This window comes from Vulpes vulpes, chromosome 2 (assembly GCF_048418805.1).
Source record: "Vulpes vulpes isolate BD-2025 chromosome 2, VulVul3, whole genome shotgun sequence".
Taxonomy (NCBI): Eukaryota; Metazoa; Chordata; class Mammalia; order Carnivora; family Canidae; genus Vulpes; species Vulpes vulpes.
In genome coordinates, this window is record NC_132781.1 from 129,672,527 (window position 1) to 129,699,306 (window position 26,780).

Below are 26,780 nucleotides of genomic sequence, written 5' to 3' on the forward strand. Positions count from 1 at the left end.
ATGGAACCTAGCCATGCAAACCAGTGAGACATCAGACTCTCTTCTGCCCCTGCCCCATCCACCCTGCCATCTCTCTCCAGGTCTTAGACACCCCTGTGCAAGTGCAGGTCGACACTCCCACTGCCCATGAGGGCACTCGCCCAACCCAATCTAACTGGCATGTGGCTCATGTGAGTGAAAGCTCCATCCCTTTGTAATGGGTCTAGTTTTGAGTCTTAGTTGCCAATTTTAGGCCAACAATAAGATTCCCACTCGAAAGCCTGTTATCCTTTGATCATTGTAAACATGTTGAATTGTGTTCAGTGAAGAAAAACAATCACCACCCTTGGCTAAAAGCTCTGAGCTTGCCTTCATTTAAGTATTTATGCCCCAGGTTTTGACAAAATTGAGCATAATCAAAATCCCAGTGGGAAGAAGTATGTCAAAGAGATTAATTAAAAAGAAAGTAAAAAATGGCATCTTTCTCTGCCTTTGTGTTAATCATTCTTAGAAAACAAGCTCTTAAATAAAATGAGTAAAGATGCCCTTTACATGGCTTTGATTGTGAGTTTTGTTTAGGTCTTGAAGCAAGTTTGCCAGAGCATTTAGTGTTTACTGAAAAGTGTCTCAACTTTCATGAACAGAAACATATAATTGGTTAATATGTTAGGGTCTTACTGACAGTGGAGTCAAAGGCCACCTATAAAAAAGCTGTATGTGGCTGTCCCTCTCTTCAGGGAAGATGAATTGCCATGGTAACACTGCCAAGAAATAATAGGTCAAGTTTTATCCTCTGCCTCGGGTTTATTTTATCATGATTTACTTAGAAGTGGGTGCCATTATAAAATGAAGGTTTGAGTATTTCAAAGCTAAACATCATAACAAGAAAATCTGATCAATAAACTGGTGTAAGAAGGATAGATAAAGGACACTTGGTAAGAAGGACATCTAAATTGATTGAAGAACTATTTAGAGACCAGTTTCTTAGTACTCTCTTCTAAAATGTGGCCTTGACTTACAGATGCTTGTGTAAATGTGTGTAAATGAATTCAAAAGGCCTGTTTATACAAGATCAGTAGAGAAAAGTGGTTTGTAAATTTTATTTTAATAGAAGATTAACTGCTGTTAGGAAAAAAGTTCTTACTTCATTCCAAAAATAAATATGCCACAAGAAAGCATAAAATATTTAAGCTTCTTGTTTGGCTTACTATATTTATAAGACTATATGCAATGCTGTTTTATGCTTGCCTACTAATGAAAATGAAAAAATAAATACAACTTGAGGGAAAGTACCATCACATAAGAGAAATGATGTGTAATTATCACCATTTTGGAGGGTCATGTCTCAGTGTATGTCATGACTATGGATCTTTCTACAATAGCATGTCAATCATTTAGGGGTGAAATATCAACATAAAGCAATATATATAATTGTTGTCATTTCAAGTGACATTGTTCTTTCCTTCTAATTACCTTGTATGTATGTGCACGTAAATATATAAAGATCTATCTTTTAAAATCCCAAGCGCATATCAACTCACCTTTTCTTAAACAGAATTAATATTATGTAAATGGAATATAGTAATGCACTTTAGCATAACATCCTTCCTGAATTCACACAGTGAAACTATGTTAGCCTTGTCCATAAGGCTATCTTTAACTTTTGATATTTTCTCTTCTGTAGAGTAGTAAACAGGTGTGTGGGTAGCTGTGAAATTTATATTGCTTCTGCCCTGATCACAAAGATTCCAAACTGGGGTCAGTGACTGTTAGCTTCTTAGTGCTGAGTAATAAAGTACCACAAATTGAGTGACTTAAAACAACAGAAATTTATTGTCTCACAGTTCTGGAGACTAAAAGTCCTAAATAAAAGCATTGGCAGGCCCATGTTCCCTCTCAGGTTCTAGCAGAGAATTCATTTCATCCCTCTCTCCTAACTTCTGGTGGTTGCCAGCAATGCTTGGCTTCCTTGGCTCATTGATGTATCTCTCCAATCTCTGCCTTTGCTTCCATGTGACCATCTCTGTGTGATCTGTGTCTCTGTTTCCTCTTCTTCAGAGGATACTAGTTATGGCCTACCCTAACCCAGCATGAACCCATATTAACTTGATTATGCCTACAGAGACCCTATTTCCAAATAAGGTCACATTCACAAGTTCTGGGGTTAGAGTTTAAACATATTTTTCAGAGGGAATACAATGTAGACCACTCAGTGGCCATGAACCAGAAAACCTCACTGCTGAGCAGGTGGCCTCAATTATAATTTTAAATTGCTAGGCTGTCTTGTTCTTTAGAAATGATATTTTCATGATTTTACTGAATTTTTTTGTCATGTACGGAATATGATATTCTGACTAATGAAATGCGTTTAGTGTGTAGAGCTTTAAGATATACAGAAACATATCTCCAACAGATAGATTATAAATTCAATCTAAACTGATTGCAAAAAATAAAAAATAATAAAAAATAAACTGATTGCAATCCCTACCTGGTAGTAGGTATTCACCAAATGTTTATTGAGTGAATGAACAAATGAATCAATGAATCGATCAATCAGCAGTAATATTAAACTATATTAAGGAGAGTTTAATCTTCATTTGATGATTCAAAATAATTCCTACAAGTAATAGGTAGCAAAGCACAAGAGACTACTACTTCTTTGGATGCTTAATGACTGAGTATTTATTCCATTTCATATCTTTGTGTCTATTTGGACAGTCAATAACGTGTGTTGGAAATTCAATAATGTGTGTTTTATGTCTTATGTTGCAGGATCTTCATATTGCATTTCTGTTGACAGTCTTTTTGGGATATCACATATTATTTCCCTTACTTAAATTACTTTTGTTGATGAGTTAACATCAATGTGTTTGGTTTAGGTTCTTCACACATAAAATTATCTATTTTATAATATACTAGGATAATCTATCCTTCAATCTATTTTTCTCTCTCTAGACATTCAGTAAATGTATTTTGATTGTGATGATACTATTTGAGTTATATTCTTTTCCTAATGTTTACTTTCATTTTCCCTTTACCCCAATACAGAGAGCATTATAAACAAAAATCAAACTATAATGTAATTCAGACCTTACAAACCAAGGCTATTCCCTCTGTCTTAAAACTGCACATTATCTCTGCATTAACTTCAGAAGAGTTTGGGAATGCAATACATACAGTTAAAAATATATAGAATATTTCATCAGAAAAAAAATGAAGGCAAAAAAAAGCAAAGACAAAAATTCCAAAATTCAAACTGAATCACTTCTACTTATCAAGCTCTAATATTTTACATTTTACAGTTCTTTCTTAACGTATACTCAAGTATTGCTAATCAAACCCATCGTTAAAGTAAAAAATCCCTCTTAAAAACATGGATGAGAAATTGGGTGCCTAGGTGGCTCAGTTGGTTAAGCACCTGACTCTTGATTTTGGCTAAGGTCATAATCTCGGGGTCATGAGATTGAGTCCCACGTTGGGCTCCACACTCAGCTGGGAGTCTGCTTCAGGATTCTTTCTCTCCTTCCCCACCTGTCCCCCTTCCCTGTTCCATGCCACCACTCACTTGCATGGGAGCTCTCTCTAAGAACAAAACAAAACAAACATGAATGAGAAATCAAAATATTTAAACCACCCAAAATGATTTTATTTTTTTTAGAAGAGAAGAAAATGACAGCTAACTTTCATGGAAGAAAGTTTTCACTTTTAATCATATTCTTAACCTTCATGTTCTTTGTAAGAGATTTCCAGTTGTGTTTTTCAATTATAGGAAGCCTACATTTATAGGAAATCAGCAGGTATCCCCAGTTATCAGAATTAATCGAGCAGAGGAACAGTGCAAAACCAAGGTTTGGAGCCATTTTTCTGAGCAAATTGAGAAGAGGTCCCATTTTAGCCAGTTACCTTCTGAGACTGCTCACATTTAATTACATTAGTGGCACTTGACATTATAAAATGTTCCTTTCTTTCAGATACAACCTTCTATCATCATTAGTAAATGTCAAATGTAATGAAGTGTTTTTCTGACTTCTTTTTCTTCCTGATACCATGGGAGAGAATATGCTAATGAATTTGTGATTCTGAAATTGTTTTCAGGACTCAAAACCAATGAAGAGCCAACTTGGTGCCTGATTTATTAGCTTAGTTTTACTCTTTTGTATTGTCTTTGCAATGGGAAGGAAAACTACCCTCTGTATTCCCTAAAACACTACCCCTATGTGGTGCAATTTCTTATTCTCCCTGAGAGCTTTTAGGTGACAACTACCTCCAGTTAGATTGTGTTTCTGGGTTCAAATCAGAATGGTGAGGAAGGTCCTGATCCTTGCTGTGACTTAAATGCTTTCTGAAAGCTTCTATCTTTTTTTTTTTTTTCATGAAAGCTGTTTTTTGTCTCCTTCTATCTACTTTCAAATTTTGATAGTGGCTATCCAACCGTGTGGTTTCCTGTAACATATCAATCATAATATAATGGGGCCTTGATTTCTGCTCTCTCAAAGATTAAATACACTCACAGACTGAAATGAATGTTTTATCATGCTAAAACTAGTTTCTTTACTGTCAAAATAAAATTAACATCTTATGAAAAGGGAAGCCATCACCGGAAGAGGTCAAGAAGAAAGAGATGTCATAGTTTTTCCAACACACTATTATTCAGTGTCTATGTGGAAGACATGCCTGACAGGAAGGGTCTGGGTCACCTTTTAGCAGTGCCTTGGGTGTACTGGCTATTTTCTCCTAGTGAAAAATCAGGGGAAAGCTGTCTGTTACATAGAGAAGGCAGCAGGAATAGGGTCCCCAACCTGTGGGAAGACTACTCAATCAATGCTAAAAAGCTTTTTTTCTCTAGATTTTTATCTTTTTAAAATTGTTACCTATGGGGATCGCTGGGTGGTGCAGCGGTTTGGCGCCTGCCTTTGGCCCAGGGCGCGATCCTGGAGACGCAGGATCGAATCCCACGTCGGGCTCCCTGCATGGAGCCTGTTTCTCCCTCTGCCTGTGTCTCTGCCTCTCTCTCTCTCTCTCTCTCTCTCTCTCTCTGACTATCATGAATAAATAAATAAAATCTTTAAAAAGAAAAAAATAAAAAATAAATAAAATTGTTACCTACTACTTAATATATTAAGGGGAGTAACCTTTGGTCTCTCTGCTACAAGGCAAATATATTTCTCACTTTATTTGATTATCATTTAAATTTTATTTATACCTTTTTTTATACCTTTTTTTATATTCAGGGAATTGTCAAATTTTCATGTGGTAAAATCTATACCTTCCTTTTTGTTTTCTCTTTCCCACAGATTTTGCTCTATTTTTGCTATTTGGGGTACCATAATTTGTTTCCATCCTATCTTTAGAAATTTATTCTCCTGATATCACCACATAAGTATCTTCTAGTCAGGCCAGTCCCACGCCTGGTCCTTGTTGCTGGTTTCATGAAAAGTAACATCCTTGGCTAATTTTCAACTTCTGCTTCATGCCCCTGTGTTCTCCTGGAATCATTTATTGATTTCCTCAGCCTTCTTCAGGAGGAGGAGAACACCCTCCTTTGAAATTGCAGGGGGTGAGTAAACCATACCACACAGATTAGGAGAAAATTGTAAGCAATCTCAAGTTTCTTATGGGTTAGTCTATGGTGGAGTGTAAGCATCCAAGCAGAATACCTGTGGTTGAGGAATAGCATATCCAGCCTGAGCCCATCCCAAGGGTGAGACCCAGGAGATGTTAGTTTCATTTTGACAACAAAGAAGCTATTCTTGTATCATCCAACACATTAGCTTCCCCTCTAAGGGCTATTCAGTCTTAGAGGAAGCTGGGATGTACTCTGTGTGCAAAGGAGGCATCTCTGGGAATAAGAGGAGAACGAGGATCCAGACTAAAGTCAGGAAGAAGATAACATTTTTGTCCAAAGTGCTCAGCACCTGAAGTACTAGGAAAGAGAAATCAGAGCCTGGTCTTCAGGATAAATGGTGAAGGGGAAAACCTAGGAGCATGGTATTATAAGCCATAACCCAGATCCTGTGAAGACAAATGGGCAAGAGTCAGTTGAATTGAGGAATAATTTCTTGAGCTACACTGAACAGCGTACATGACATAGGTGACTTCAGTGATGTGTCTGCTTATTCCCAGATCTCACTATTGTGTGCAATCTCTTCTGCAGGTCCTGAACCCCTGTATTTGTAAGCTCCTCTCTCCCATCTTATGCTAGCCTTGCCTCCCCAACCTTTAGGAACAGCAGTTAAGACTTGGCATTTATCGACCGCTGTTTGTGTGCCAGGCTCTGTGTGAGGCACTTCACGTACACTGTTTCATGTACTCCCAACAAACATGCTAGACTTTAGAGAGGCTTAGTTACAGAAGTCCTATGGCTTGTCCATGCTCCCCCAGCAATGTAATAGGAGAGCAGGAAGTACAGGTCTTTTAACTCAAACATTCACACAAAGCAGATATTTTTAGTCCTTTACAGTTGAATGAACTGAGATTAAACTGTGTGCTTTTAAAAGCAGGGACCTTTTCATGAAATTCTTCTTTTCTCCCACAGTGGTTTGTACTTAGATAGATTATAAATACATAATGATGGGACTAATGAACCCCTCTAGTTTTAAACTATACAAAAAGTTACAGACTTTGATATGTATAATCTTTCTTTTTATTGTATTATCTATGGTTATCTGCTGCTTAACAGGAATGAACATATGTAGAAGGTATTTTGAGCTAGATCTTTACCAAAAAAGAATTTTTTCATAATATTGCAGAGCTGCCATATGAAAATCATGAGGGAAAACAAGATGAAAAACATATATAGTTATACTTTGCAAGTATAATCTAGATTCCCTATTATGACTGTTTTTGGAATAATTAATCACTTACCCAAGTATGTATTGCCTTATTTTTTGAGAGATTATTGTTGTTATTTTTTAGGACACAGCAGGCCAGGAAAGATACAGGACTATCACCACAGCCTATTATCGTGGGGCCATGGGCTTTATTTTAATGTATGACATCACAAATGAAGAATCCTTCAATGCAGTACAGGATTGGTAAGTAAGAACAAATACTCCCATCACTAATAATAATGGTGTTTTCATTTGACTTTCTCTTCCCCCTCAAAGCAGTGACCACACTTTAGTGTAATATGTGTGTTTGTTGTCTACTATAATCCCCTTGTGCTTCATAAAGCAGACAAATACAAGCTATGCTTAGGGTTGTTGTTTAGAGATTGATACGAGAGCTGATTCTGGTGATTTTCTACATTTTAACCTTCCAGTGCTTTGCAGCCTGTCACGCTTAGTTCCATGGAGACTGTTATTTTTTTTAATATAAATAATAAATGGTTTGGAAATTTGATGGTCTAAAATAGGGATTTGCAAACTGTGAACCATAGGGCCAAGTCTGGCCTCTGGGCCTAATTTGGCCCACCACTTGTTTCGTAAATAGTTTTATTAGAACATAGCCAGGCTCATTTCCTTATTGTCTAGGACTGCTTTCACACTACAACAGCACAGTTAAGTTGTTTTCACAGAAACCATATGGCCCATAAAGCTTGAAACGTTTTCTCTCTGGCTGTCTGCAATAAAAGCTTGCTGACCCCTTGTCCAGATTTGTTAAATAGTTCTCAGTTTTTCTTCAAGTTGAAAAGTTTCGGAGGACTGGGATAAAGGCAGAAATAAAAGCCAAGCGTGTCCTGACTTGTGGCTACATCAACTCTGTGCAAACCCCTCTGTCCCTGGTGAGTATGCTCTGCAGCGGAGAGCTTGTGCAGCTTCCTGAAGCCTATTCACCAGCGCCTTGGGAGGACACGTGGGAGACCTGATGGTCATGGTCATGGATTCAAAGCAGCAGGGCTCAGCAGAGTTGGCTTTCAGGTGGCAAGAGCGAGCATCTAGCTAGGGCTTCGTGTGGTAGAAAGAGGAAAATGGAGCTCCCACTGCTGGTAACAGGCCTCAACAGACATCACATTTCAACTGCAGTCCCAGCTTGGCTTATGTGTGGAAATGTTAGCCAGACAAAAGTGAAATAAAGTGCATTCATTTTTCCCCATTTTACATCATAGTATTATCCAAAGTGATTTTTTATATGTATATCAGCTCATTGAAGGTCAGATGCTATTAAAAACTTCAATTTGCTTTAGATTATTTCTTTTGATTTTTAATTGGTCATCTGAGAAAACACCTACATCTCTCCTACTTCCACACGCAGATGCACACACACTTACAATGCAAGAAATAATGCTTTTACAATAGCAGCTCCAAAAGGAAATATATAGCTATAAACTGAAAAGGACGAGCTTGGGACTATATGAAAAAGTAATTATCTTCCACCGTGGCACATAAAAGAAGGCTTAAGTATGCTTCTTTTTAGTAGACTGAATACTGTAAAGATGCCAGTTCTCCTCAAATTAATTCATAGATTCAAGGCAATCCCAATTAAATACCAGCAGGTTTGGTACAAAATGGAATGAAACAGAGTCCAAACATAGACACAAATCCATCTGGGGACTTAGTTTATGATGAGAGTACCATTTCAAATTAGTGACAGAAAGATTTGTTCAATTAATAGTGTGGTGATATTTGGTTAATTGTCACCCACAGCTCTGGCACACAGACAGCTGTGCAAAATGGTCATTTTAACTTTGATGCTTTCCTCTCAGGAAGCATCGAGACCCAGTGCTCCCAGACCCGAAGTGTTCATGAATCATGTTCCAAATGCTGTTTGCACCCACAGTGCTTGCCCTGTTGTTTCAGTGAAAGTTATATGACTACTGAGAATACCAAGAATTGAATGCATTACAACCAAATGGCAACAAGGCCAGGAACCAAGCTCTCGGTACTTCTGGCTCTGGCATCAGAAATGATGTGGAGACGTTTGGCTTCCATATGGCCTACCCCGCACCTTCCCTCACTCACCCCAGTCAACCCAGCATCATCCCCACCAATGCTTCCTCGCCTGTCAGCCAACCACCTGCCCTATACCAGTCTTCCTCAGCCTCAAATTCCCTATTTGACTCTTTACCACTCTTTGTTTTTTGAAGCTCTGCTCTCCACCCCCACTTTTTTTTTATTCAAAGGTATGTTTTCCAAATTATTCGTTCCTCCCTGGGACTGCTTTTCTTTTACTTCCAAGATTTCCTTCACCCAGCCAAGCATAAGCGTACCCCCATGGTTTGTTCCACTGGGCTCATTTTTACTTTCCTTGGCTCTCCTATCCTCTCACGCACATCATTTATCACTTATACCGGATGGCTCCCAAGTTTACATTTCTGGCTCCAGTCTGTGTTCTAAACTGCAGTGTTGCATTTCCAGGTGCCCAAAATATATCTTCACCTGGATACCTTGCTGATGCCTTGGAATCATTTATCTCTGCCTAAAATTGCTCACCTTCCCGATGCCATTTTTTCTTCTCACTGACACCACAACACTCTGTCACCCAGGGTTCACCCTAAATCCAATTCTAACCTCCAACCACCTCAATATGGAACTTGATCTTACATATTAATTTTTTTCTGAAATATCTCTGGATTCTGCTCCTGCCTCTCATTCCTACTGTGACCATCATTGTTCTTCTTATTATTATCATTTGCTTCTACCCTCACAGTAGCCTCCTAACTGATCTTTCTTCCCTTAGATTTCTTCCTGTCCCAAGCAATCCTATCCCACTGCTGCTGTAAGAGTGTCCTAAAGACCATCATCCTAAAGACTTCTGCATAAAAGCCATGACTTACCATCACCTTCCGAATTAATTAAAACTTCTTTAGCCTGACATTCAGACATACCACACCATGAGGCCATTATACCTTTACAGTCTCTTCTCACTATCATAGAGGTAAACTCATCTACTCACTGTTTCTAGAACTTTCTAACCTTTGTGGGTTTTTGCTTTGATGTTACCTCCTGCTTTGCATATCTTCCTCACAGCCTACTCTCTCCCCTCCCCAGCACATCTAGATCTGTCAAAAACCAACAAAACCGACAAAATCCTTACTCGTTTTTTTACAATCCACAGTTGTATGATCATTATTATTAGAGGGGTTTTATTCACTCAACAAACATTTATTGAGCACCCACTTGTTTGACAATCTACCAGACATTGGATTTATGCCAGCATTTTCTATCCCAGTTAATGGATCCACCATCATCCAGTTATCTGATGTAGAAATCTGAGCAGTGTTTTTGATTTCTCTCTTTTATACATTGTGATGTACTTGGCCATCAAGTCCAATAATTTTGACTTTTGGAATGCCTTTCAATCTATTCTTATCCTCTGTTGCCACTGTCTTCACCCAAACTGTCATTAGTTCTCATCTGCTTTACAAACCTTCTGTCTTGTCTTTTTCCCTTCAGGTCCCACCCACTCCACATCCTATATCATACTGCCTTTAGAGCCTTTAGAGCTAGTGAACCTTAACACTAACACTTTTTTTCCAAAAAAGCTTGATTGATTGATTGATTGATTGATTTTGGTGACACAGAAAGAGAGAAAGAATGAGCAGAGGTGAGGGGCAGAGGGAGAGGGAGAGAATCTCAAGCAGACTCCCCATTGAACATGGAGCCAACATGGGGCTTGATCCCATGACCCTGAGATCATGACCTGATCCAAAAACAAGAGTCAGATGCTCAGCCAACTCAGCCACCCAGGCATCCCAAACCTTAACATGCCTTAAAAATAAAATCTTTAGCAGTGTCACATTACCTATCATAGGGCGTCTGGAAGCCCATCTGAATTACTGTGGACCTTTGACAACATGAAGAAGCCCAGAGTCCACTCTGAACATACTAAACCAAATCTTCAGTGATAAATCTGGCCATATGCATTTTTGAAACCTTCACAAGTAATCCTGAAGCCTATTTCTGACTAAGGCTATTGGTTTAGAACATAATCTAAACATGATAAGCAGTGTAGCCTCTACCCATCTGTGTCACTAACATCGCCTCCTACCACTCTCCTCCACTGGTCCTGTGCTTCAGCCAGACAACTTTGCTCAATTTATAGATGTTTGATCCCTTTAATACCTCTGTGCCTCTGTTTGGAATACCTTCTCTGTTATCTTTCCAACTCTTATTCACCTTTTTTTTTTTAAGATTTTATTTATTTATTTGAGAGAGCACGAGTGCAAGAGAGAGAGCACAAGCTTCAGGGAGAGGCCGAGGAAGAAGCAGGCTCAGGGAGCCTGAGCCTAATGCGGGGCTGGATCCTGGGACTCTGGGATCATGACCTGAGCCAAAGACAGATGCTTAACAGACTGAGCCACCCAGGTGCCCCTCTTATTCACCTTTTAAGGCCAGCTCAAATATCAACTCTTGTATGAAGCTTTCATATATACTGCTACCCCCTTTTCTACACACCCCAATTTCCAATGCCCGTGCACAAAGTTAGTCACACTCTTATGTCTGAATCCATGGTACCCTAGCCCTTTCTATAAACCATGTACAGAACCTAGCAAACTGTTGTTATTTTGATTACATTTTTCTTCTGTATCAGCCTGTGAATTCATTAATCTTGTTTCTCTCGTACTGAATACAGTACAATCCTATAATTTTTTTCTGAATTTTTATTGTAGTAAAATACACATAGCAAAATCTTCAACCTTAACCATTTTTTAAGCATACCATTAGTGGTATTAAATGCATTCTTAGTGTTGTCACAACCGTCACCACCATCTATCTCCAAAACCCTTCATCTTGCAAAACTGAAATTCTATTCCTTTTAAATAATAAATTTCCCTCTTTTCCTCCCCTCAACCCCTGGCAACCACTATTCTACTTTCCATCTCTATGAATTTGACTATTCTAAGTGCCTCATATAAGTGACATCATAAAGTAATCTATTACTGTACAATAATACAATGTATATTTTGGATGGATGATCCAAAGAACTCTGGAGGATCACATCCTTTGTTGATATCCCAACAGAAATATGAAATTAAGACTGACATAGTCAGGATTTAATGGTTCTATTCTTCCTCCCAACAAAAGATTTCATATTATTATGTCCCTTACTGCTATGGCACTAATTATATTCAACTTTGTGTCATTCTCAAGTATATGTTTGTCTTAAGTTCTTAATAGATTACAAATTGTTTGCAGAGCAATACTATGTCTTCCTTGTTTGCATTCCCAATTTAACATAGTTAACATCACAAAATAGGTAGTTTTAAAAATATTCTTAACTGAAACAATTGACCTGTCAAAAACCTTGGAAAATGTTTATGGAATAAAAACAGAATTGTATAATAAGAAAAAAAACCTGTTTAGGCAAAGTAATACAGTTCAGCATTTCATACTTGCTTTACATATATGGCTTTAGTACGTAGTACTTGGGAAAGGAGGGAGCTTGGTGACATTTGTTGGTGACTTTCCCCACTAGGAAATAAAGCTTTCTCAAAAAAAAAAAACATGCAAAGGAATATAATATCTAAATTACTAGTCTCGAGTGCTGATCTTAAGGGTGCCAAAAGGGAAAAAAAAGCATAAAAAACATATATCATAAAAAATAAAAAATTAATTGAGACCGGCAACTAAAGTTTCAAATACTCTTCCTAACAAAATGCACTTCATTTTTTTAAAGGTTTTATTTAATTATTCATGAGAGACACAGAGAGAGAGAGAGAGAGGCAGAGACCTAGGCAGAGGGAGAAGCAGGCTCCATGCAGGGACCCTAATGCTGGACTTGATCCCAGGACCCCAGCATCACACCCTGAGCCAAAGGCAGATGCTCAACCACTCAACCACCCAGGTGCCCTACAAAATACACTTCAGTTGCACAAAAAGGAAAGAAAATGGTTTTCAGTTGTGATCTCAGTAAAATCCTTAAGCCAACCATAGGGACATTCAGGTTAAGTGTTAAATTTCTTAGCATTTCATTACACACAAATTCTAAAGTGTTAAGAAGCCAGGCATAGGGATTTAGAGAGAATAGCAACAAGCTAGCAGATCATGGTGAGGAAATGGTGGCTATCCCTTTTTTGAAAATACATTAGACTGTGCTTTCAATTTTCCAGTGGAATTTTATTTGAGGAATTAAATAAAAATAGCTTCTTTTATTTTGCCAAATTACAAAGTTCTCTAAAATTATTACAAAATGAAACTCACTGTGAGCTTATCTATACATTTATCTGGAGTCTACAAGTATTAAAAAAAATACAAGAATGTGAGGAAGGAAATACAAAAGAGACATACAATATGGTTAATAAAATAGGATTAGTTGAGTAACTCCCAAGAATCAGAAATGAATAATTGTTTTAGCCCTCATTCATTGGAAATGGGGTGGAAAAAGCTAACATGCTAATTCTTTATTGTGAAGTATACAGTCTCAGGGCACCAGGAGGGAGGAGCCCAAGTTCCATATACATGGATGACTCATTTTAGTAGCAGAAGGGGAGCTTCAGTGTGGGAGGCAAGAGACCATGGCATTGGCCTGAGGGGAGCTGCTTTGGGTTATGACTTTCTCGTGTGGAGGTGATGGTTGAGCAGAGCCCTTGGAGAGGTGTCTAGTGGGAGCCATGTAACAAGTGACCAAGAGCTGCCTCAAGCAGGTAAAGCAAGAAGATCTGGGGAGCACATAAAAGGTGTCAGAATTCTAAAGCTTATGGAAATCCAAAGGATGAAATGGAGTGCAATTTAGTTCTGGGATTCTTGGAAATCAAGGTGGAAATCAAGGCCAATGGTGGGGTGGGGGCAGTAAACATGAGGTGTTCTATAGCTCTCATTATAGGAAGGGGAGAAATAGCACTCCAATCCCCCAAGGCAAAGAAAGTTTTCTTTGAATTAAATTCTGATGGTAATGTCTTTTATTTGGGACACATTGGGTTTATGTCAATGATGGCTTATACAACTAGTATTAAAAAGACCTCAGGAGACTCCTTTTTTACAGTTTTGCCACAAAACATGGGAGGCAAACATTAAAGCATGTTCAATGAAGGCCCCCATGAGATGCTAGGCAAATACTGTACTCTGAACTCATAGACTTCGTGCGGTCCCTAGCGATCCAGGAACTGAATGGTGACCACTCAAGGGAATGCTTGGATTCCATGCTACCTAGACTATCTTCCCTAAATATCATTTTTCTATCCTGTACCTTAGGTAGAAGACAGTGTGAGGTCTCACACTCTGAAGAAGGTCTCAGACACTAATATTGTGTCTAGTATTTGGACTACAAATGCTCACCTTGTATTGTAATTGTTAACAAGTCTAGTTTTTGAACTTCTCTCAGTCTTTTGAATTTCACATACCTCTGGGTTTCTCTTCCTCTGGGCCTTTGCACATCCTCTGCCTTCTATCAAAAGCACATCCCTTCAACCCCAAGATCAAGCCGATTTCTTGTCCTTCAGATCTCAGGTTGTCCATCATTTTTTTAAATGTTTTTTCCAAATACCATATTCTTTTAGTTGCTTCTGGAATATACTCTCTAAACATTATGGCACGTGTATCTTAAAACATACTGTGTTTGTTTATTTAGTGCTCTGTTTTCCTGCTGAATTCCAAGTTCCTTGAAAAAAAAGGACTACGCTTGTCTTCTTCACCTTCTTGTCCCAGTGTCTACCCTAAGGAATGGCACTGAGTGCCCACTTAAGACATATTTATTGAATGAGTGAGTAGAACTTGCATGGAGAATGTGCATCCCTTGAAGCTCTCTGACTTAATTGGAGTGTTTTGTAAAAAGATGTGGAAAAGTAAGGTGGCTGTAAACAATCATATTGGGAACTGCAATCCTTCGGATTTGTCCACATGGTTAAAATATGTGGAGTCATGGTCAGTAGGTAGACTAATTTTCCAGATCCCCATATGCTTACACCCACAGTTTGTTAGAGAACAAACTGTGTGGAGTTGTAGAGTCAAGGGCAGGACTTTAGTGGCTCCATTATGTGAGAAAACAGAAGTTACCTCTTTTTTTTTTTTTTTAATAGTGTTCTGTGCTTTGAATGCTCCCATGGGCTTTGCTTTAAGAAACAAATTAAATAGGGGCGCCTGGGTGACTCAGTGGTTGAGGCTCTGCCTTTGACTCAGTTCTTGATCCCGGGTCCTGAGATCAAGTCCCTCATCAGGCTCCCCACAGGGAGCCTGCTTCTCCCTCTGCCTATGTTTCTACCTCTCTCTCTCTCTCTCTGAGTCTCTCATGAATAAATAAATAAAAACTTTTTTTTAAGAAACAAATTAAATAAATGATTAGAGAGACAAGTCCCAAATAGATTTTATTAGTTCTTGCAACACAAAATCACCATTGAAAATTTCACTGACTTTGAAATGTTTATCAGATGAGCAGTGGCCAGAGAGTTACCTGGGTCCCAGTTTGAGCATGGCCCCAGGAATATGGAATTTGGATCCTTTGTCCAGGCTCTTCCTAGACACCCAGCACCCAAGACTCAGTGGTCCATGCCTAGAGCAGTGCCTTTCAACTTGACTTAAAATTTTCCCATTCCTAACTTGAAATGCATTTCTGTTCTAAGTATGGCATGGCCACAGGCTGCTATATTTCCTGTAGGAGAATGTCACTGACTTATCTTCCCCCACCTTATTTATTTACATTTGGCTTTTTATGACACAGTGAGGAACTCTAAATATAAGTTTGTTTTTTTGTTTTTTTGTGGGTTTTCTTTTGAGGCAGGAAATCTGGTGAGCAGATTGATATTTTTTAAAAACCACCAGACTGAGGATAAAAGTCTAACACCATCTTCCCACCAGTTCTAAATAATTCATTTCTATGACGTTCAGGGTACCATTGCAGATGTGCTAGAACCAGAATGAAATTTCACCTTCAAACATTCTCTTCCTCTGCAGTGTTTTGTTATCCCAAAATATAGCATGGTCTTAAATGAAATTGACATCATGTTCAATATGAAAGAATTTAAGACTGGTAATAACACTTAGGATAAGATGAACAATTCCGGAGCCTCCATCTATGGCCTCCTAATCTTGTTAAGGGTCCTACTAACCAGAGTCGGTTGAGAGTGGGTAGTGGTGGGATTAGAACACAGATGTATGATGCCAAGGCTCATTACCACCCCACAGTGGGCATCAAGGAGGCTTTCCTCTCCCTGGATCCTAGTAACTCAATCCCTCATTGCTGCACTGCCCTAGGCTTAAAACATTTTTCTTGCACAGATAACCCAACGTAAACTCAAGCTTATATTTAAAGGATAGATAGCTTCTAATCCATAGCCCTTCCCAATACACCTGAAATAAACACACACCCTGTCCCCTCAACTGTCTTTTGCATGTCCTTTTTGGTTTACCAGGCCAGAAACATGGGGGTTAATCTTAACTCCTTGTTTTCTGACATCCTACATGCACCCCTTCAAAAAATACTATTATATCTTGGCTCTGATATCAAAATACAGTCTGCTTTTGTTGTTTAAGGATGTTACACTGCATGAAGTCACCAGAAATGTTGAGTTGGTGCATACTGAATTGTTGCTCCATCGGGAAAGTTGAGAGTCAGGTTGCTGTGAGCTTCTGGTCACATTTTTGCCAGTGGATCAGTGTGTACTTGGTTTTAGCTGTGTTTCCACTTAAAGACACTTTATTTCATGTATATTGTTGATCCGTGAACTTTGAATTTTTAGCCAAGAGCAGCAAATTCATGCTGAAATGAAGGTTATCTGACACACATATTTCTGCACAGGCATATCACCACCTTTTTGCACTTAGGGACACCAGGCAGCACTTCAGTTTTATGCTCGGAGGCCATTTTAAACAACAAAATCACCAACGAAAAGCACAAAATACAAAAAGTATGGCACTAAATGCATTTTGAAAAAGCACTGTTTACAGAAGACTACTGAAACAAGGTAGAGTATGGTCTTTTCCAACCTCCACTGGGAATGTGTGCGTCAAGCCACTCAAATTTTTCATCACTTTGCTTATGCCTGCAAATGTCTGTGAAAGCGCTGTGAATATTTATTTTGGGATTACAAATAAATTTTAGCAAGTAGGCAAATTTGCAAATACAGAATCCATGAATAATGAGAACCAATTTTATATCCAGAATCCCATCACTGCCCACCATTTCTACCGAGTATTAGTTTGCTCGGGCTGCCGTAGCAAAGTCCACAGACTGGGTAGCTAAATAAGAGAAATTTAAAGTCTCAGTTCTGGGGCTCTAAGTCCCAGATCAGAGTATTGGCATGGCTGGCTCCTGAGAACATGAGAGTGAATCTGTTCCACAATTTTCTTCTAGCTTCTAAATAGCCTCAGGCATACCATGGTTTATAGATGGCTGTCTGCTTCCTGTGTTTTCATATCATCTCTCCTTTGTATGTGTTCCCTCTGCGCCCAAAGTTATCTTTTCTCTTTTTTTCCCCAAAGTTATCTTTTCTCTAAAGATACAGTAATATTGGATCAGGGCCCACCTTAATGACCTCATCATAACTTGGTCATCTTTTAAATGCCTAATTCTAAATATGGCTACATTCATAGGTATTTAGGGCTGGAACTTCAATATTTTTGGAGGGATACAATTAAACCCATAACACACAGACACCACCTTGAACAGACTACCATCCTCATCTGTCTGGAATGTTGCTATAGCCTAAGTGGTCACCCTACCTCTACCACCGTTTCTACTTCCAGAATCTTCCCAGCACATAAGGGGAGCTTTTCAAACTGTGAATCAGATCGTATCACTCTTCTTTTTGAGACATCCATAGCATCTCACCTCTCCTCGAGTAAAGCCAAAGCCCTATGAGAGCCCATGAAATCCTGTGCAACTGACTTACCACCTCTCTGATCTCACCTTCTATTCTTCCTCTTGCAGCCTGGCCTAGCCACAACAGCTATTCCTAGAACATACCAGACATGCTTCTTCCTTAGGGCATTTGTGCCTGCTATTCTCCTTGCTTAGAAGTCTCTTTCCCAGATATCCTTATGGTTATCCCTTCACCTAATGGTTTTCACTGTAATGTTACCTTTGCAGCAAGGCCTTTCTCTCCCACCCTATTTTATATTTCAATCCTTTTTATTTTATAACTTACTGATTTATCACATCTGTCTCCCCAGCAAGAATGCAAGCTTCACAGAATAGCAATCTCTGTCCTTTTTATGCAGTCTTATTATGTGTGGAGAACAGTCCCTGGCACATACTAGGTGTTCAATACATATTTGTTGAGCAAATGAATATATGAATAATAGAAAGAGAAGTATATGGGACTAGATCTTATCCATTTTCTGTCTTTATAGTCTGGTGCAGTCCAAGGCACATATCAATTATGTCCAACAAAAATTGATGATGAGAGCAAAAATTGTATCAGACCATTATGACGAAAATAAATCAATGAAAATAAATCAATCCTTTCAATTCAAATGTAGTGAGGAGGTAATGCCTATTTTACCCAAATTTTGTCTATATTACAAAACTCCCCCAGCTTGTCAGTTGGATGGAAAGCATATGTAGGTAGAGTTGATAAAGAGAAATGAAAATGTTTTAGCATGCATATGGGGCAAAGTGACTTGAGGTTAACTGTTTTTTTGTAGTACATTCTGTCCCTAAAATGGCTTGGTTTGGGATTTTCCTTTGTTTGTTTGTTTTTGTAGAGGAGAGTATATTTGGGGATGGGGTTAGTACAAATGCACAGCACATATTTCAGGGTACCTAAAAAGAATTAGAAATGTCATCCAACCCACTGGGAAATATTTGCTCATCTCTCATGGCCTCAGTTCAAAATTTTTCTTACTGTTTCTGTTTCCAATTAACCAACGGTCTGCCTCTGGGTTTTCTTGTTTCTTTGTTTTTTCCACTCACTCTTTCATTTACTGCAGTTGGTTCTGGCTTGTCTCAATGAATTCCTCGGGCTAGAAATTGAGATTAAAAATTAGCTGCATGAAAAATACAGATATGGTACAAAATGTAAAGCCTTGAATTAAAGATCTTAATTAGGCATTTCATTTTACCCAATATCCGCCCCGAGACCCATGAGGCAGACATAGGCTCATATTCTGGTCAGAGAGAATTTTATTCTATTTATTTATTTTGTGTGTGTGTGACCTGAGAAATAGCAAAAGTCTTGTAGGGTGAAACCTGTCCTGTATGACTTTGTGTTTTGGTACTTAACTCACCTCAACTGTACTTAGAGGTGGTAATTACTATTCTATAAATATTAACATGAACCTAAAGACTAGCAGCTAAATTCTAGTTGCTGCAGCCTTACCCCAGTCAGGCTATGTAAGGGAATATAAAGATTAAATAAAAGACTTGGACTCTTGGATAAAAGGTATTATATAAATATGATTGCTATTTGTTCTGCTTCACTTGCCCTCTGAAAATATATGTCTTGGCAGCTCCTTTTGTGCCATTTTGTGTAACTCTGCTTTTTGCAAATGCCAGTATTTTCTCATGGGGTTTCCTTGGTTCTTTCCATGTCTTTAATATACCTTCTTTTCTTTGAAATTAGTCACCTGCCTTTGGGGAATAGATATGTCTTGAAGGACAGTAATTGTACCTGCCACATAACTCCTCAGTAGAGAGATTGTGGTAAGCCTATTTTCCAGTTGTAGATGTTATCTTGGTTCCTGGGGGTGAGGTGGGGGGTGGGGGGTAGTTGACGATTGTTGTATAAAAACAAATCTGTAGGATTGTTGGTGATTGTATTTAGAAAACAGATTTCTAGGATCTAAAAAGGAACAGTTACACCTCTGGCTTTCTTGAACCTTCCTGGGGTATTCAACTCTGCAATGAATGTGGTCTCCAAGTCTTCCTTCTAACTGCAGTGGATACATTCAATACTTCCTGATGCCCACTGCTGATCCTCATTTTCTAATTGCCCAATCCACCAAGACATAGGTACTTAGCCAGAGAATCGTGAAGTGACTAGAAAGGGCCAAGTCTTCTAGGTCTAAATTGGTACAACTCCAGCCTGATCTCTACTGATTTTTACATTAGGGCTCCTGACTCTAGCTGGAGTGTCCTGGAGCCCCATTTGTTCATTTGCCATTAGGCTGGATTTGGTCATTTATCTTTGCAGTTCAGCTCATTAATTATCTTAATTATCAGTTGTAAACCAACTCCTTATGCACCCACTCCTTAAAAACAAGAAAGAAAGAAAGAAAGAAAGAAAGAAAGAAAGAAAAGAAAGAAAGAGAGAGAGAAAGAAAGAAAGAAAGAAGAAAAGAAAAAAGAAAGAAAAGAAAAGAAAAGAAAAGAAAAGAAAAGAAAAGAAAAGAGGAAACATTAAAGGTAACTATTCAGAAAACTAGAAAAATAGCACAGTATTAGTCATGCGAGAATTACATTTCATCACCAGAAGGTAGGTCATCACATATAATGTCTGATTCATTAAATTTAGACAGAGCCCATATTCAGTGTTGTCTGTATCTTACCCTCTCTGTACCATCAATTTCCAAAGCAAGAGCAAGAATCATGGTGTAATGAAAACGCTGTACAAGCAGCCCAACCATATATCACAGTCTCCATGCCGTCAATCTCATGTTCTTTGCTCATATTATATCCCTTAGGACAGTTCTCCCTTCTTTTTTTTTTTTTTTTTTTTTTTTTTAATTTTAGGACAGTTCTCCCTTCAGGTATATTGTATCCTATGACCTAATTTTAATTTATAACTATTAAATGAATTTGGCTCTTTCTATGGTGTTCCTTCCCATAGCATATTGAAAGCAACAAGTAGTGGAAGACAGATGAGAAGGGAAATGTCACAACACAAGGCCTGGGTGATTTCCAGACTTCTTTTTTTAAACCAAATACTCAAAGCAATGAGAAGTTTTTGAGTAGTCAACCTGATATAGGTCTTCTCAGAGTTGGCCAAAGTCAAGATTCAGAACAGAGTCCTCCACAAGATTGGCCTCATATCAGTTTGGGGGGCCCTGGGGCTATTCTGACCAGCTGGCTACAAATTCCAGGGTTTCCCATGACTACTCTCAGGTTTGAGAAGTCACTAAACTAAGATGACTAACGGTTCAGGAAAGAGCTCTACATGAGATTACAGCACTTTGTGCACAACTGCCCTGAGCAAGCCTGCCAAGGAGCCCAGTAAGGCTGACTAACATGGGCTCAGCAGCTACCCCAACCCCAGATGGTCTCACTGGACCCTGGGTCCTCTGCTATTCTTACTTGCATCTCACTTTCCCTTTGGCAACCTTTTTCCCTCTTGCCCTCATTGGATCTTTACATGTTGTTATTCAAATCAGTTTCATTCCTAAGGAAGCAAAGCATAGTGATAAGGCCACATGATAGGGCCGTGTGGAAATAGCCCTCGTCAGGATGCACATATCAAAATGTCAAAGCATTCCTTTTATGAGCAAATAGTAGAACAACAATTGATTTTACCTTCTACTCCATCCCTAACCCCATTTCTTATCAAACCCCTTCCGTCAATCTCATACCTTTGCTGAGTTCTGCTGGGCTAGATCCGAAACATGACATTTTTGATAGATTTGTTAACTGACATTCAAGGAGTTAAGTATAGTAAAAACTAGCTGTGCCCACTCCCCAACCTAGCACTTCCTAATTGCATATCAAATGTTTAAGGAATATGAAGAAATGGATGCTCTGCTATAATTGAGATTATTTTCTTTCTGTTTTTGATAAACTGTGAACTTTGAATGTGTATATTAATATGGTAATTTATGCAAATCTTTGCCTTCAGAGTTTATATTCTGGAGATGAGTCCTTTCTGAATTGCTGGAGCACAGAATTTCATATCCTATGACCTTATCATATATATTGAGAAGTACCAAAGAAGACTTAATTTATGTTGCTCGATAAAACAGCTTATTTTAGTAGAAATTTCCTTAAGCCAGGAGGAAAAGCTACTTTTTTTTTTTTTTTTAATGCCTTCAATTTAAAACTAACAGACAGGGATCTGGGGAGGAAAGGAGAAAGGCGGAAAGAAGGGGGTGGGATTATTGGTTAAATCTCCATTTTGAGAAGGACAAGAGGCACCAGGTTGGGGACTCGGGCTGATGAGAAGAGTTGTGAAGGCTTCACAGACAGACCCTTAATGGAAGCCCCTTGCCTCAACATTAGACAAATCCAACAAACCAAAATATGATATAACCTGGGAACTTTTACAGTGTTTACCATTCCTCAGACTTCCTTGACCATATTGAAATGATGTAAAGGATTCCTAACTTACAAGATGGCTGTGAGGAGGGGAGACCTAAGATACCTGGCATGTTGTAGACACCAAAGAACTTTCTCTTACCCTCTATCTATATTAGACCATAGTTCCCAGTCCAGATTGCACACTAGGCTCACTTGGACATCTTTTCAAGGCATGTTGTTCCGTGCAGTCATTCCATCAGAATTTCTGCTCTTGTAATCCAGGATTTAAAAAAGCATCAGGAGCTGCCCAGGTGGCTCAGTGGTTTATTTAGCGCCACCTTCAGCCCAGGGCCTGATCCTGGAGACCCGGGATCGATTACCATGTCAGGCTCCCTGCATGGAGCCTGCTTCTCCCTCTGCCTGTGTCTCTGCCTCTCTCTCTCTCTTTCTCTCTCTCTCTCTCTTTCTCTTTCTCTCTGTCTCTCATGAATAAATAAATAAAATCTTTAAAAAAAAAAACATCTGGAGTTAAAAAATATCTCCTCAATTGATAAGATTCTGATGTAACACTGAAAGATGAGAGCTTTTCCCATAGCAATTGTTATCACATATTATTGGAATTGGACACCCGTGTATTAATTATCACATTCAGGGGAAATACATAAGTATATTGCATAGAGCTTCGTAACCTTTCACGTATTTAGATTTTTGCAGAATGATTTTTTTATGACCCTACCTCTACAATGAATCCATTAAAAATGACCACTCTATCCCACCTATTTCCACTTTGGATTGCATCTGAATGCTAACTTGTTTTGCCAGATTTTTTTTGGTTTTGTTTGTTTTTTCTCAGAAGTTCTGTGGTTCAGGGAGAAACACAGCATTAAGTCTAGGTATGGATCAGTAATTCAAATCAGAAGGATCTAGATCACAGGTCCCAGTCTGTCAGCAAGCACAGGACCTACAGCCGAGCCAGCTGTGTTCTGAGGCAGGCGGTCTTTCTAGACTTCCTCCTAGTGTGAGAAACATAAGTTTGAGCCCCTGGATGAATCAAGACGTTTCCTCTGGAAGGGATAGAGAGATGCAGTGGCGACTCATAAGGACTTTCTATCAAAGATTTGTCATCAGAGCAAAGATTTATGGGCAGTTGCTGCAAAGGTTCCCAGGATTCACTGACTGTATTATGAATGGTGAAGGACTGGTATGCAAAGGGCTTCTGCAGGCCTGAAGTACATACCTACTCACACATGTCGGAGTCATATGGTTTAGCAGCCCTGGGTGGCATTTCCAGTGAACTCAGTCTGGGCCAGGACTCTCATGAGCAGCAGCAACACCTGGTTGCTGATTTGGGATGAGGTGACAGGTGCCAATTGTGCCTTTTCATGGTTTCTTCGTTCTCTTTGATGAGATGCTCACACAGAGAAGAGGTGAGGCCACACTCTGAACTTTAGACAGAACGGGGTACAGTTGTGCTTGTGGCTTTCCAAATTTCATATATATATTTTTTTCAAAGGTGGATTTGAAGCACACAGTATGCTGAATATAGCATACAAGATTCCATTCAACCAACAAAGATTGGTTTTTGTTTGTTTGTTTGTTTGGCTGGTTTTGGTTTGTAGTAGAGGGGTTTTTGCCTACAATCACTTCAAAAAGTGTTGAAATGAATCATATCCTGCCCTTATGAATTTCAAAGTCTTTCAGGGAAAATAAGACATGTAGTTCTCCTGGTCACTGGGGCACTACTACGGAATCAATCTTGCTCCTAGAACTCACTCTTTGGCCAGTGTCGCAGCCCTTTCTTCCTCCATGCCTTCCACCTGGCCAGGGTATTAATAGCCACCCTCATATTCAAAGGCCCCATGCTGTGAGGTCTACTGTTTGAAAAACAGATGGGGTGGGGTAACCTCCTGCACTTGTCTTCACTCCAGCCACACCGACCACGGGCCATTGCACGCATGTGCAGTGCTCCTGGCTACCTTCTACCCTTCCATCAGAATGATGGGCTCCTGTCCCTACTGCAGATCTGTAGTGTCCTCCCCTTCTTTGAAAGCTCACCTCACATACATCCTCCTCCTTGATAATGTGGAGAATGTCCTAACTGAAGCCAGCCAGGAGGCAGATATTCATTAAATATTAGTTAGTATTCCTTCCTCCAGGCCTCGCCATCAGGATCAGTTACTTCCCAGAGGCTTCCTCACACTGCCCTTTCTAGATCTCGCAAGCACTCACTTCATCCGGCCTTGTGTTATCATTATTCGCCTGGTCATTTACTCTATCATGCTATAGAGTTCTTGATGGTTGAGAATGAACTAGATTTATCCCTCTAATACCCAAGGATCTCTCAAAGGACCTTATACTTAGTAGGCACTCAATCAATATGCAATTGGTGATGAATGAATGAGTGAATGGCAAAATGAATGCCCCTGATTATCCCCAACCTTCGCCCACATAACCCCCCTTCTACAGCATTCTGCTCCCTGTCTAGACAAATCTTATTAGCTGATTACTTTCATACTTTCCAGAGACTAATCAGATTAAAACAATTCACAGAATATGTAAGTTGATCATTGATTTGCTAGGGTAGATGGGAACATTTGCACTTGGAAGGAGAGTTTTATATTCCCACACTGGTCTCCAGTTTTTAAAGGCTGTATGATAAATATAAACTGGAGGGTCTTTTTCTTATTCTCTGAGGTTGGGGAAAGCAAACTAACAGAAAACAGCCTCTCGTTCTAGGCAAGTCACTATGCTTCCTGTAGCGAGTCTGTCAAGGAAGAAACACATGGAACTGGAATCCTTTTGTGGCATTTTTCAGGCAGCTTACTGCTCACCCTTTCTTATCACCTTTGCAAAGAGCTCTGCTATATGTGAAACTTCGGGAAAACAAAGACGTGACAAAGGACAGAGAGGATGGGTTATATGCTGAATATTTTAACTGGGTATCAGGAAGCAACCAACTTTCTGAGAGCTAGTGATTGCACATTTATGCACATACACGTAGCCATCCTTATGATATTTCAAAAGAACTACATCTTGTAGCCCGAGCTTAACATTAAGGACTTTGATTTATGACTTCTCATTAGCAGCCACTACACATCATTGTGATTCAGTACCATCTTGCATAATAATTAACTCATCCATACAGTACGTGTTTGACAGCTAGAATGGAAAGCCATATTCGTTTCTTGCCACTTGTGCAGCTGCAGAGGGAATTCACACAATTCTTCTGAAATGAAGAATCTCATGTATTTCCTTTTTTGGGGAGGGGGGCTTACTTTGATTATTTAAGCTTTGCAGAATAAAACATAGGGGGATTTAAGCAAAAATAGATATTGCTTCATTAACAATGAGTCCAGCTGACTTCATCAACAAATTACATTTCCTTCCTAACCTTTAATTTCTGATTTACCTACAAATTTGAGGGTTTTAATCTGCCTGGGTCCCTTGGCAGGAGGGTCAGAAGTCACTGTCGCTCTCATCCAGGGGCTCAGGTTTCCAGACCCTTCTATTGGGTTTAGCTGGTAAGAGTGTGCTCTGTCTGCCAAGTCATCATCTTCCATGTGAGGCTCACTGTCGTCTGAATCTTTGTTGTCACTGGAATCTCAAAGAGGAAGGTGTTTCCCCGACTTGGCTTGCAAATTCACTGTGCTTACAGATTCTGAGGAGATTTCAGAACTGTAACAGTCTGCATATGTAAAGATTTATTTATGTATTAAGATTTATTTATTTATTTAAAGATTTCTTTATTTATTTGAGAAAGAGAGGGAGGGTCAAGCAGACGCCCTGCTGAGTGCAGAGCCTGAAGTAGGGCCCAGCTCTGGAAGCCAAAGCCAAGAACCAGATGCTCAAGCAGCTGAGTTACCTAGGTGCCCCTATATAAATATATTTATATTTTAATAATTATCATTGATAATCATTTCATGAGTTTTTGTTTCTAGGTTAGAAAACTGCATGACTGGCTCCTTGAGCTTGGGAGTTAATTCGTCCCTCTGGGGGACGCATGCAAAAGCTAGCAAGGGGATAGTGGGAGCAAAAACTAAAGCAGTGGACTTGACATCCGTGATTATTCTGACAGAAATATCTAGCCCTCTCACTCCTCTCAGGAATTAAACCCTACTGTGAGGAGGCATAGCTCTCCTTGATCTAGCAGCCACAATCGAACCTCTCCATTTTTTTCCAACATTGTTTCTGATCAAATTTGTTTTAAACGAGATTTTAGGCAACAATAGACATGTATGATGCTACCATTTAAAGGATCTGTACTGGAGCTTTCAGTAGGGTTGCATGAGATAGCAAATAAAAGTATAAACTGTCCAGCTAAATTTGAATTACAGATAAATAATGAATACATTTTTAGTATAAGTATACCCATGTTATATTTGGGACATATTTATACTCGGAAATTGTTGCATATCTGAACAAATCTGACCAGGCACCTTGTATTTAATCTGGTCACCCTATTCTTGAGAAACATGTAGACAACTTGAAGAGAGTAGAAAAAAATTTGAAACACTCACATTCTAACATGTCTCTGTTAAACTTCCCTTTCATTGCTTCCTGCCATCTGCCTCTCCTATTTTTCTGGAGGTCACAGCTGGTAACCAAAAGCATGCTATTATTTAGTCAAAATATTTATTATTTCTGGCAAAAGCATGTGAGTGTCTGAAGGATGAGGTGGGAAACTTTCATAAGGAAAACAGCATAATGTGGGTTCATTGGTACACATTCCACGGCACCTGCCCCATCCTATTTCTATGCTGTTGTTGTGAATAACATGTAATGTATAATAAATATATGTATGTGTCATCCTGTTATTTAAATAT

General features: G+C 39.1%; 1 protein-coding gene across 2 annotated transcripts in view; it reads left to right on the plus strand.

The window, feature by feature from the left end:
• Nucleotides 1-26,780, plus strand: part of RAB3C (RAB3C, member RAS oncogene family) — a 270,897-nt gene that overhangs the window by 111,907 nt on the left and 132,210 nt on the right. For both annotated transcript variants that reach the window (XM_026018988.2, XM_026018980.2), the window contains exon 3: nucleotides 6,895-7,013. In XM_026018988.2, the coding sequence (XP_025874773.1) occupies nucleotides 6,895-7,013 (119 nt within the window). The remainder of the gene's footprint in view (nucleotides 1-6,894; nucleotides 7,014-26,780) is intronic.